Raw genomic sequence first — 13,829 nt, 5'->3', positions numbered from 1 at the left:
ATCCTGATTTCAGAAATTCTTTCAGTAATAAAATGAACATATTATGTCTTGTTACTTGGAGCAGACATTCTTGCTCAAATAATTAATTTACCTGAGGATATACAAGTTAATGCACTATGAACAGTCCCAAAAACATAACACGTTACACAAACTAATCAACTTAAATACTAATCTGCATCAAAATTTGTTTGAAACAAAATCAGAAATTGCTGGAAGAGCTCAGGAGGTCTGGCAGCATTTGCGGAGAGAAGTAGATGTTTTGGGTCTCTTGACCCTTCAGTTCTCTCCAAGCAATTTCTAATTTTTGTTTCAGAATTTGTTAGCATGTTTTTAATACTTGCATTGTTGTCACTATACCCTGTTAGGTTTTGTATTAGTGAGCTAAAGCTAAATGTCTTCTGATATTTCTTTTTAAATCCAGTTAGTTCATGTAAATGAAATTCTAACCTCCCTTGTGCAAGATATATAAGAAACATTAGATATAGAACATAGAACAGTACAGCATAGAACAGGCCCTTCAGCTCATGATGTTGAGCTGACCACTGATCCTCATGTATGCACCCTCAAATTTCTGTGATCATATGCATGTCCAGTAGTCTCTTAAATGTCCCCAATGACCTTGCTTCCACAACTGCTGCTGGCAACGCACTCCATGCTCTCACAACTCTCTGTGTAAAGAACCCGCCTCTGACATCCCCTCTATACTTTCCTCCAACCAGCTTAAAGCTATGACCCCTCATGTTAGTCATTTCTGCCCTGGGAAATAGTCTCTGGCTATCGACTCTATCTATGCCTCTTGTTATCTTATATACCTCAATTAGGTCCCCTCTCCTCCTCCTTTTCTCCAATGAAAAAATTCCGAGCTCAGTCAACCTCTCTTCATAAGATAAGCCCTCCAGTCCAGGCAGCATCCTGTTAAACCTCCTCTGAACCCTCTCCAAAGCATCGACATCTTTCCTATAATAGGGCGACCAGAACTGGACGCAGTATTCCAAGTGCGGTCTAACCAAAGTTTTATAGAGCTGCAACAAGATCTCACGACTCTTAAACTCAATCCCCCTGTTAATAAAAGCAGAGTACTGAAGCTCCAGTAAATGCTTTTGATAACACCCACAATTCATGTACTTTATTGAAAATAGAGTGCAACAAAAAATGTATTACTTTAATGTTTAAGGATTTAAAGGCAGATGCCTCCAAATGGTTACTCTGCTGATTAAATGCTAAAAATGCATCTGTTCTTTGTAGTCAATCATTGTTTGCTTTAGTCTAAAGGAAGTTTGGAAGCTTTGGAAGTTCCATCAACAGATATCGAGCCTCCACTCCCACCTAAACTTGGTTCAAGCAAATATGCAAATCTTAAGAATCAGCTCACCGCTTCAACTAATGAAGGTAATGTGATGAATCAAGAAATGGCAAAATATTTCTGCTTAGATCTCATGTCTGAATAGTTGCTGTTTTCCTGAAATAATTTTACAACGATAGGTGTCTGAAACATGAACAATTATAAACCAGTAATTGAGAGTGATATGTTTTAAGTGGATGGTAAATATTGGTGTACTCTTTTGATAACACTTTGCACATATATCTGCTTATGTTCAAGTAAAATAGAACTAAAAAGTAATCAGGTGTACTTTTGTTCCTATACACACCTTTTAATAAAGTGCACCCATCATAAAACTTGTATTTCTACATCCTATATGCAAGTGCTCGGTCTTCGAGTAGAACCTGCAGAAAACTCTCCCCAGTTTGTAGATCCTTCGTTTCTCACTAGATTTAACTTGCCCTTTTGTTTTATAAAAATAAAGGAAGTTGTTTTTAATGTTTCTAATAACTTCAGATTATACATTATTGTTGAATTACTTTCTGTAATTTGTAAATATTAGAGGAAAAATGCAAATGCCAGAAATCTACTGAAGTGTCATTGCCCAGAACATTATTCTTTTACAGCTTTTTGCAGGTTTGCTCCAGTTAACTGAATATAAGCTGATATAAATCATAATGTATATAAAACATATACACTGAATATATTTATTTCTGAATATAAACTGACAAACGTAGTGAAAGTGAAACATGTCTTCAACTCTAGTAAAATTTAAATGACTTATTTATTTCCTCCCTCTTTGTTCCAATTTCTTTGGATGATAATTGCTGTGAGGCGTATGTAACAATGAGAAATTCAGATTATGGCTAATTAATAGGTTGAGAATAGTGCAGATTGCTTCCTTGTGCCACATTGAAAGACCACTTTTAAGGTCTACAAGACTGTTATTATCTTCAGTTCCTGTTGTGATAGTGCAGACAGGTTTTTGCTGGTTTGCTTATTTTATTACTCTGTTAGATACCTGGCTGAAATCAGGAGTTCATCTGGTGTTTGCGTGTAATCTGTATCTTGCAATGTAGCTAGTTGTCTTATGTATAGTTAATAAATCCAGTGTTCTGTTCACAGTAAATTATTCTGTTTTAGTGTTTCTATGATAGTGGTGGCTGAAGTATGTAACAAGATTTTTTTTTCAAGTACATAAATGTATATATTGTGTGCAACCCTGTGGATAATGACCTGTCTCAGGTGTAAAAGGAGCTACATTTGTTTAACTAGACTTTTTGTTGCTGGTGGAATGCTTTGTTTAACTAGACTTTTTGTTGCTGGTGGAATGAATGTGTAGCATGGGAGCGAGAGATGGGTGGCATGCTGTGCTTTAAACAAGGCATTATTTTAATTTAGAATGTAGAGCTACAATATTTAGAATGAAACATGTAGCAGCAATGTGACCAAAAAAAAAGTATATACTAGGAGATGATGATATTTGGTGTCATAGTTAGGGATTATTGGTGAGAGTTACATTAATTATTACTTGTTCGCAGGTAATATTGCCTCAAAAGTTTTGATACCCTCACTTTGCTTGGAAAGCATAATGTAAATGCAGTTAGATTTTCAGCATTCAACAATGCTTTAAATCCTGTGGTTGCAGAATAAATAGAATTTCATTTTTCTAAAAAGACAGCACATAATTTCCAATAGAAACAATTGATTTTGAAAAATCAAGTTGAAGGAGGGAGTTAAAAAAAAGATGCAATGGAATAAAGCAATTTTGCCAAGTTTATCTACTGTGTCTACTTTGCACTCCCAGCTCAAGTTGATATGCTAGTACATTGCTTACTTTAATCTTTGTTCCACTTAGTACTCTTTCTTTTCTGTCGTCTTTTCCTCGTCCTTCTCCACAGGGAAGTAGTTATTGAACAGTGTTATGGTTCTACAAATAGCTGTTGTTAAAGTGCAGGCTAGGCAGTGATGTTGGTGGTTTTATCGAAATCTATCCTTAACCGGTCATATATGAACGTTTACATTCACACTACTTTTCATCAATGAGTTACTGGATGACATCAGGATCAAGGATTTGATTAATTGTTCTCTCTGTATCCTAGTAGACTAATTGTAGCATTTGGTCATCACCTCATTTGAAAGTGTTTTACTTTGCCCATAACACATCACATTTGAGCTGCTTTGTGAGAATCCTCAGCACACCATTTAATACACTTATTCAACCAATCTTTATTCCTAAAGGGTGAACCTGAGTATTTCCTTTCAAATTTTAGAATGAAAAAGGTGGAGTTAAATTTAGTGTTGCTATAATTAACTCAACTTTTAGTGAGAGAAAGATTTGTCAGAAAGCTGTACACAGATATCTGTGTTGATGATCTACTTGTAATTCTGTAAGGTATGCTGTACTGTAGCTGTGGAATAGGTTTTAAGGTTTTTCAGAGTATGGAATTCCTAGATGGAACATCTTACAGTTCAATTTTCATTTTTAAACATTTTGAGTACTGAGTTTTCTTCGCATTACAAACATTGGTTACTTGGAAGTAATAAATCACTGAATTGTTTTCAACCAACTCCTTTGTTTGAAAAAGACTGAATGATAACAGATTGGCTAATAGGTCTTTACCATATGAAAAATGACAATAAACATGCTAATGTAAATCCACTTTACCAGTGCAAAAGTACTACTCCAGTACTCAAAGGGTTTATTTTTGGCTATTCCAATCCCCTTAATATACCCCACCACCATTATATTCTAATCTGTCATAAAGCTAACGCAGCTTTATGTTTGATTTTCATTTTTTCCCGTGTCCCGGAATGGGATAGCTGAGTTAGTTTACATCTGGTTCTGACATTTAAAAGCTCCTGGAAACCTTGTGATCAGGGTGGTATTTACCTAGATTCCTCTGACCTAGCCCTTCTGTTGTTTTTCAGTAGTTAGAGTGTACCTTTTGTGTCTGTGTGTACTGCTACCTGTACTACATTGTCATTGTCTTATTGCAGATAGTGGTCTCTCATCCAAGCCCATCAACCCACCCACTCCTGCCATGTTTAAGTATCGACCAACATTCAGCAGTTCAGATGCAAACCCCAAAGTCCTCTACCATGCTGCTAGTGATAAGGTGAGGAGCGTGCAGCCTCCGGCGCTAGACATTAAGCCTTATTCATTACGTTTTTCTCAGAAGCATGGGAAATATTAGATAACTTGACTAGAATGGGAAAAATTTGAGAGAAATGTTAGCACAACACTGAAATGGCACTTTCATCCACTGCACTAACCCTTTTCAAGCCACTGCACTGCTTGTTTCTAGAATCTTGAAGAAAATGATGTGAATGTTATACTACTTTAATAACATTATTGATTACCTTATGGCATGTTTTGGATCGCAAGTAAAAGGAGCTTGGGATTTGTATAACACATTAATCTCCAAGCATTTCACACATGGATTTCTCTTGCCACGCAGTGACATTTAGGTAGGTTTAGAAGATTGCTATTTGCTGTTATAAGTTATGATTGATAATTTGTGTGGTCAATAAATATGCTTCTACAGAGTTTGTGAAGGAATTTGTTCTGATGTTTTTAATACCTATAACCAACGTATGTTTCACTTTATAAACAAATATTGCCAATGGTCAGTTTCATTCTACAAGACATCTGGCAGCCCATGACTTCTAATTTACCATCTGTTTGATCTTTTTAAAATAACTTAAAATGAGCATCCATTAATCATTGAGCCTTTGTTGGTTAATTAACATCTTTGCTATCCTGTTCTTTCACAGTGGGATGAACATACAGAGGGGAGAAATATTGGAAAGAAGAATTTCTTTTTTCTTTGCTATATGAGTCTTTGGGGAAGTTATAAAATGTAATGCACTTCATTTGAAACTGAAAATGAGTAGTTTTCTTGTTTGTGAATTGATTATAACTTTCAGATTTCTTTTAGAAATGGTTGATTTGCCAAACAAAATTTAATTATCTTTTAAAATATTGGACTCTCCCAGAATGAAAACGTTTGGAAGTTTAGATGAAAATCAAACTGTTTTGGGGTGATACCTGCATACTCCTGACCATGAAGCTTTGGAATCAGACATGTATAAAGCATTGCAATTAAAGTAACACAACTGTGTTGTAATTTTAATATGATGCGAGAGAGATTCAGATTGCATCAGCAAGTCAATATTATAACCTTTAAAGGGAATGTCTACTGTCAACCTCCTATGATCTTTATCAGCTTTCTCTATCTACTTCATGTGATTTCTATATAATAGTTGAAAATTATACTGTGTATTTGCCAATTTGAACAAGAACAAATTAAATATTTTTATTGAAGAATTAAAAAAGTTGGTGGCAGCAACTGTGATTGTTGAGTAATAAAATTGATTATTCCTGGTATTGTCTTATCTCCTGCTTTATAGATTTCCACGCAGGAGGGACATAAAGAGGGAGCTATTATGGAAGAGTGCAGCAGGGCCCATGATTACAGGTCCGAGCCAAATCTCGATATTCCTGACTACAGATCGCCATCACTTCACAAGACGTACCAGTCATCCCCCTTCCAACTTGATTCACTCTCTGTTAATTCTCGTTCTCTGAGCCTGAAATCTGCCCACAGGAAAGGAACAGATAAGGTTCAGATACACCAAATGAAGTCTGATGGCTCATCCCCCAATCCATACAAAAACATTTTTGGTCCAAATTCATTGTCCAACAAGAATGGAAGCCTGTCGTACGATAGTTTGTTGAATCCCACCACTACACACCCTGGGGTAGATACCACTGTACATACTGGAGTGTCAGGTGTGGGATACCATTCACCATACCTGTCGGCCAAAATGTGCCAGATCCGAGGGGTGAATTTCCAGCGCCAGCCTGTGCAAGGTTACAGCCCCAATCATAGAGCCTCACCACCGCACCAACGGGAACCTTCACCTGTCCGATATGACAACCTCTCGAAGCAAATCATGGCCTCCATTCAGGAGCGGAAGGCAATGGAAGAAAGAGGGCAACTCCTTCGACCCTCACCTGATTCAGTGTTTCTAGATTCAGGGGCACATGACACACCTGGGTCATATAACCTACAGCAAGTGAACACTTTACCGGATGACTCGAGAAGGACAACCACTGGTAGATATGGTTCACGAGATAATCTTCTGTCTCCCGGCAACTACAGCACAAGGAACCCTGTAATGCGCACATCCGCTTCCTCCCTCTCGAGCACGGTGTCAAGGGTAACAAGGACTTCGACAAGTTCCCTTCATGCAGATATAGCAAACAACAATGTGCAGTCCCACCACACTTTGCAAAACAGAGCTGTTGAGACTTCATACAGGTCTCCGGGTCATCAAATCACATCTTCCTCATTAGTCAGGTCCCCCTCCTATGGGAGCCAAAAGCCTCTGTCCTTCGTCACTGCTATGGAAATGTCAGAAGGTGTGCCTCAGCCTCTGATTACCCCCTGGTAGGTAATGCATCTTGTCTTCTGAGCCTTTCTAAGCTGTGTTGGCAGTGTAAATTCAAATTGACTGACTTTTGTGTGGATTGAATAAGAAAGAAAACTATCATTAGGTCTGTACAATAAGATGAATTATAAAATTAAAATAAAGTGACAGAGAAGTTCAACATCTGTGAAGACAGAAACAGAATGTTTCGAGTACAAAATGACAGTTCTTGAGAATAGTGGCCTGATGTATTTGTCTAAATAAAACTCCAGAGCAATACCTGAATGTACCATTGTTGTCTTTTTGTTTTTCAGTGATGAGGTTCAGATGAAGGCAGCTCACAGCAAATTTAATGGACAGCCAAAACGTTTATCCAGGATGGATAGCCGGATAAGCTCAACTTCTAGTTCCCATGGTGCTATGGTCAGTCCCACCAGGCAGCCCAACGTGAAAAAAGTGTCGGGTGTAGGTGGGACCACCTATGAGATCTCGGTGTGAACAGCCATCAACCACGGCAGCTGTAAAGCTGGATGCACTGTGAAGACTATCGCAGCAGCTGTGTGTTATTTTTTGCCCAACAAGCTGCAGCCTTATTTCTCTAGAAATAGTTTTACAACAAGTCCGAAACATGGTTTCAATTCAGGGCAGGCCCACTGCAAACGTTTTATTTTGTCATTTTATTTTCTCTTTTGCTCCAGAAAGTGATTTTTTTAAATCCTTTATCATAGAAAGGATGTACAGTTTTTGTTGAAACTGCCATTGTACACTTACCTATCCGTTGGAATCTTGTGTAAAATTTTGTGCTGTGATGGTTTAATAGTAACCTGGACTTCTGTAATGATTTTATGATGAAGAGTTTTAGTCTGGCCTGCCAATCAAACCTGTTAATACTAGCTTGACAAATGTAATACTTTTTATTTTGTGTTAATAGATGTAGGCACAATTGTGTGGCACCAAAGCTTGTTGGTTCCCTTCCTTCTCAGGAGGAAGTGATGCTCCTACATCAGCCAAACGATGTTTTAAAACTCTGTCCTCTAGGAGACTTTATGCCATTAGACAACCTATCAGATATCCTTGTATGTGAGTATATGTGCGTGTGTGCACCTGTGTGTCTATTAGAGCTTGTTTGGAAAAGTTAAAGGGAGAGTGCATTGTTATAATGCTTCAAACCTCAAAGCTTTAAGAATGTTCGATAATACAAATTATTAAAGTGTTAAAGTTTCCTGTCAGTAATGAAATGTTGGAATTGACAGTGTATATAATTTCATAGATTTCTAGAAGAGGAGTTGATCTGTGCTAAGACTAATGATGAAAAAGTATTGTAAACAAGCAAATTGGCTGTTATTCCATCTCTTGACTGGTGAGGTTTCAGAGTTCAGGCTGTTTTCACACTGCTGCAAAGTAATGGAATATGAGATATTTGCACTCTTGTGTCGCATATAGTACATTTTTCATTTTTATCATGGTTTTAAGGAACTGCTGAGGTTAAGTTAAGTTATTTCCTCCACATCTCTCATAATATTGGTCTAGGACTGGGAAAAATTTCACCATTCTCTGCCTAGAATGACAGCTAGGCTTTAGTTTGCTAAAGAGGGAGGAGAAAATCCATTTAATATCAACTTTTTTCAGTGTGATGTTTCATGTATTATTTTAATTGCAAGGAAAGATCTCAAATATGTGTCTAACATGACTTTTTAAACTAACATCAAATGTCTGATGCAGTGAAATTAGCCACTTAAAATGGACCCTGGTTTACTAATGTCAAGAACCTTGAGGATGCAAATATTTTTAGTTTTGATTCAGATCTTTTCATTCTTTGTTTTGGTCCTCTTGACTTAACATCAGCAGGTCTGATATAGATCTGTGGAATTAAATGTGTCAGATATTTGCACTGTTTGCAGTGAGATGAAACAATCTTTAATTCTCAGGTTTAGTTTGTTTTGGCATAAAAGCCCCATAGTGGCTCATGTAAGCCTCTCATTGGCTGTTTGGAAAGAACATTGCACATGTTGCATCTCTGTCATGTATATCTTGGATATCATTAAGCTTCATACCATCAGGGCCAGGAGCACTTTTGGAAACAATCATGGTGATGTTAACTTCACCTTCCTCTATAGGTCTCATCAGAAGATCCATATGCCTCTGCTTAGTGTATGATTTAAAATTTATTTATTAAGATTGGCTTTCCTTGTTATGAATTAATAAATACCCTTTCTAGTCCCATTTTAGATATGGGCTAGAGAGTAATAACAGGGGCCTCCACAACTTGATGAGCAAGTTGTCTTCTATTATTTTTATAAAGTAATTGAGTCTCCTTAAACCAAGATTTCTTTACTGAAAATAGTTTTCTTGCTCCACAAAAATATTCACCGTTTATAGTTATTAAGAAAGGAAGGAATGAAGAGAGGAATGTAAATTAATAGCTTTCTTGCTATTACATTAAAATTTGAGTTCAAAAGGCTTACTCAGCCCATCAAGCGTGTTCTTTTTGAAAATCAATCAACTATTTTGTTTCTCTCATCACTGGCTCTCTTGCAAAACAAAGTAAAAATTTATTTTAAACACGTTGCAGAATCGACATCAGGTTTTAATTTATTCCATAAATTTAAGCCTCCAAGTTAGTCCTTCACCTTCATTGCACTAACTTTTTTTCTCTTGGCTTTGTTGTACCATAGTTAGTTTGCTTTATGATCCCACAACACTGGATCTGTCTCGTTTTGGTACCCTTCGTTATTTTAAATGCCAGATTAATGTCGTTCTGGGGTTTGACTTTTTAATTTCAACTCCCTTGCCCTTCCATTTCCTCCCCACCCCACCCCCAATAGGAAAGTGAATGCAATTGATCAAAGAATCAGAAATGTGAACAAAACTACAATTAGTCCAGCACCTCATAATCCAGTTTGGCTTGAATCATTGTTCCATTAGAAGCCTAAAATCCTGGAATTGACCCATCCGTTGCCTCTGGTATTCCATATTGTATAGCATTTTTTTAAAAATTCCAACAGATAAAGGATTAACTATTTTGCATGTAAAAATAAGCTAAAGCCAAATATTTACAATTTAAGGACTGTGTAATATCTTGCATCTTTCAATGTCAGTTTCTACCTACCAATGTCATTTAGTCTATGTAAAGTTCGTTGAATGTTATTTCTGCAGAACCTTTAGTTTTTCCACTCAATTTTGTATAATCTGTACAATTGACATTGAACTCCCTCCTCGTCTCCTGCTCAAGATCAGCGTAGCAACTATTGTGACAGATCTCCTCCCACTAACTGTTGCAACTCAGTTGAAAAATTCCAATTGCCAAGCCTTGTGGAACTTGGATGATTATGAAACAACAACAAGAGATTTTGCAAAATTTCCTCCAACCACAAATGTATCATCAACTTTTGAAAACCTCAAACTTAAAAAAGCTTTGTAGAGGGATAGGAGATAGGTGGCATAGTCAACTGGCTAAATAATGGCATGTAAGCATCTTATATTTATATTGCTTTTATTTTAAATTCTTTTAAATCAATATGCAATTCTAAAACTGCCTGTGAATTGTGCCTATAAACTAGCAGTTCTGGTCTAACCTGTTTCTTAGAGACTGTAATATTTTTTTAAAAATTATTTATGGGAAGTGGATGTCACTGGCTGAGCCAGCATTTATTGCCCATTTCGAGTTCACCTTGAAGGTGGTGGTGAGCTGCCCTTTTTGAACTCCTATAGCTCATTCGGGATAGGTAGATCCACAATGTCATTTAGGGAGTGAGTTCCAAGATTTTAACTCCTGAAGGAACGGTGCTACTTTTCCAAGTCAGTGTCTGGTGTGGCTTTGAAGGAAACTTACAGTTATTCCTGTGTGCCTACTGTCCTAGTCCTTCTGGATGAAAGTAATCTTGGATTTATAAGGTCCTGTCTAAGGTGCTTTGGTGAATTTCTGCTGTACACCATGTAGATGCTTCACACTGCTGCTGCTGAGCGTCAGTGGTGGAGGAAGTTAATGTTGGCAGATGTAGTGCCTAGCAAGTGAGCTGCTTTGCCCTGGATGGTGTTAAGCTTCTTGATTGTTGTCCAAATGCACCCATCCTTGCAAGTGTGGAGTATTCTATCACATCCCTGATTTGTGTCTTGTTGATGGTAGGCAGGCTTTGGGGAGTTGGAAGGTGAGTTACTTCAGTATTCCTAGTCTCTGATCTGTTCTTGTTGCCACAGTATTTATTTAGGTAGTCTAATTCAGTTTCTGATCAATAGTTCGCCCCAAAGTGTGGATAGTAGAAATTTCAATGATAGGAATGCTAGTAAATATTTGCTTGGATCCTGTCTTGTTGGAGATGATAATTGCTTGGCATTTTTATGGCACAAACATCACTTACCATTGATCAGCCTAAACCTGGATATTTTACAGTCTTGCTGCATTTGGACATGAATTGCTTCATTATCTGAGGAGTTTCAAATGGCACTGAATATGTGTGCAATCCAGCCAGCATTCCCACTTCTCAGCTCATTATGGAGGGAAGCTGAAAATGGTGGGGCCTAGAAAACTAAGACATTACCCTGAGGAGCAGTGGCAGAATGTCCTGGAGCTGAGATAACTGACCTCCAACAATCATAACTGTCTTCTCTATGTGCTCGGTATCACTCCAACCAGCAGAGAGTTTCCCCCCAATTCCTGTTGGCTTCAGTTTTGCTAGAGATCCTTCATGCTACACTTTATCAAATGTAGCCTTGATATCAAGGGCAGTCACTCCCAGCTCACCTCTAGAATTCAGCGCATATGATCATGTTTGAACTAAGGATGTAATAAGGTCAGTATCTGAGTGGCCCTGGTAGAACCCAAACTTAACGTCAGTGGGCAGGTTATTGCTGAGCATGTGCTGCTGGAAGCACTGTTGATGATGCCTTCCATCACTTTACTGATGGTTGAGAATTGATTGATGGGGCGATAATTGTTTGGGTTGGGTTTTTCCTGATTTTTATGTACAGGATAAACGTAGACAATTTTCCATATTGTCAGGTAGATGCCACTGTTTTATCTGTACTGGACACCTTGGCTAGGGACATGGCAAGTTCTAAAGTGCATGTCTTCACTACTATTGCCAAAACGTTGACAGGGACCATGACTTCCTTCGATTTCTTGAATTGAATTGGCTGAAGACTGGTTGAAGGAGGCTGAGATGGATCATTTAGTCCACACTTTTGGCTGAAGATTGTTAAAAATGCTCCAGCTTTAGCTTTTGCACTGACATTCTAGGCTCTCTCATCACTGAGGATGAGGATGTTTGTGGAACTGCCACCTCCAGAGAGTTATTTTAATTACCTAACACCATTCATGACTGGATGTGACAGGCCGCAGAGCTTAAATCAGATTCATTGGTTATGGATTGCTATGTTGCTGCTTATGTTGTTTGGCAAGCTGTTTGGTTGCTTCACCAGGTTTCCACATTATTTTTTTCAGTGTGCCTGATGCTAGTCCTGGCGTGCTGTCCTGTATTGTTCATTGAATCAAGATTGATTCCCTAGCTTGATGGTAATGGTAGAGTGGGTGATATGCTGGGCCATGAGGTTGCAGATTGTGTTGGAGTACAGTTGTGCTGATGCTAATGGCTCACAGCACCTCACGGATGCCCAGTTTTGAATTGTTTGATGTTTTTGAAGTATCTCCCATTTAGGAGAAAGTGAGGACTGCAGATGCTGGAGATCAGAGTCGAAGAGTGTGTTGCTGGAAAAGCACAGCCAGTCAGGCAGCATCCGAGGAGCAGGAGAATCGACGTTTCGAGCATAAACCTTCATTCCAGATTCGCCAGAAACGTCAATTTTCCAGCTCCTCCGATGCTGCCTGACCGGCTGTGCTTTTCTAGCACCACACTCTTCATCTCTCCCACTTAGCACGGTGATAGTGCCACACATCATGACAAAGGTTATTTTTATCGTAAAGATGGGATAGCTTTGAGGGTTATGCAGTTTTGACCCTTGCCAATACTGCAGATTGGTGAGCATGAGGTCAAGAATACTTTTTTTTTTGTTGCTTTCTTCAGCTCACCACCACCACCTTCAGGGCAACTAGGGACGGGCAACAAATGCTGGCCAGCCAACAATGCCCACATTCTACAAATGAATAAACAAAAACCTGCATATCTAGCAGAAAAGACTTTTAGGACTCAACCAGCTTGGTCAGTATTAGTGGTGCTAAGCCACTTCTGGTGAGGAACTTTGAAGCCCCCCCCCACCAGAGTACAGTCTATGCTTTTTCCACACTTTGTGCTGTCTCAGAATGGTGTTCAACATGAAGAGGTTTCCTTGCCCACGTTTGACCTGATGCCATGAGACTTTATAGGGCCAGGAATCAACGTTGAGGTCTCCCATGGCAACTCTGTACCAACTATGTATCGCTATGTTGCCATGCCTACTAGGTCTGTTCTCATGGTGGCATGGCATATGGTGATAGTGTTGTCTGGGGCTTGGTGTGTAAGGTATGATTGTGTGAATGCGACTATGTCAGGCTGTTGTTTTACTAGTTAATAAAGCAGCTCTTCCAATTTTGGCACGAGCCCCCAGATGATTATAAGGAGGACAAGGCTGAGTTTGCCATTGTCATTTCTAGTGCCTTAATAACAGGTGGGCCATCTGTTGCTTTCCTTTTGAGACTTTCTAATGGTTAATACAGATGAGTAGCTTGTTTCCAATTCTGGGGCATTGAAATGAGCTGTTCACAGAATGTCCTATTTTCTGTGGTGAATGTCTAGTTTTAATTTATCTGATTATGGGAGTTATGTCACCAGACAAAAACAGATGAAATCTGGTAGCAATTGGGTGTATACTGTATTGTGCAGCAGACACCAAAGCAATATCTTTATTCTGAATCAGTCGTGTATGTCTTATTAGTTGGTAAATTCACATGCATAGAACACTTAATGAAAATTGAATTAAACTGGAAGGGCAACGTGGATGCCACTGTTGAATTCTGGTTAAAATTAATGATTTGTAATAATCTTGTGAAAAGTTGCAAAAACTAATTGACTAGATTTCCTTTGTTCGAGAACAGAAGTTTCGCTATCCAAGGCATTGTAGGCTGATTCAAGTGTGCTGT

General features: G+C 38.4%; 1 protein-coding gene across 1 annotated transcript in view; it reads left to right on the top strand.

Annotated features, from left to right (window-relative positions):
• The window catches only part of zdhhc8b (zDHHC palmitoyltransferase 8b), a 217,778-nt gene extending 208,152 nt beyond the window's left edge, over positions 1-9,626 (top strand). Inside the window, exons 8-11 of the mRNA XM_043715429.2 lie at positions 1,266-1,389; positions 4,322-4,440; positions 5,735-6,777; positions 7,072-9,626. Of these exons, the coding sequence (XP_043571364.1) occupies positions 1,266-1,389; positions 4,322-4,440; positions 5,735-6,777; positions 7,072-7,255 (1,470 nt within the window). The 3' untranslated portion in view covers positions 7,256-9,626. The remainder of the gene's footprint in view (positions 1-1,265; positions 1,390-4,321; positions 4,441-5,734; positions 6,778-7,071) is intronic.
• The last annotated feature ends 4,203 nt before the right edge of the window (positions 9,627-13,829 follow it).

The sequence above is a fragment of the Chiloscyllium plagiosum genome, unplaced genomic scaffold (assembly GCF_037043375.1).
Source record: "Chiloscyllium plagiosum isolate Xiang-an unplaced genomic scaffold, Cpla_swu_hap1 HiC_scaffold_24, whole genome shotgun sequence".
NCBI lineage: Eukaryota > Metazoa > Chordata > Chondrichthyes > Orectolobiformes > Hemiscylliidae > Chiloscyllium > Chiloscyllium plagiosum.
This window is presented reverse-complemented; position numbering and strand designations above follow the sequence as displayed.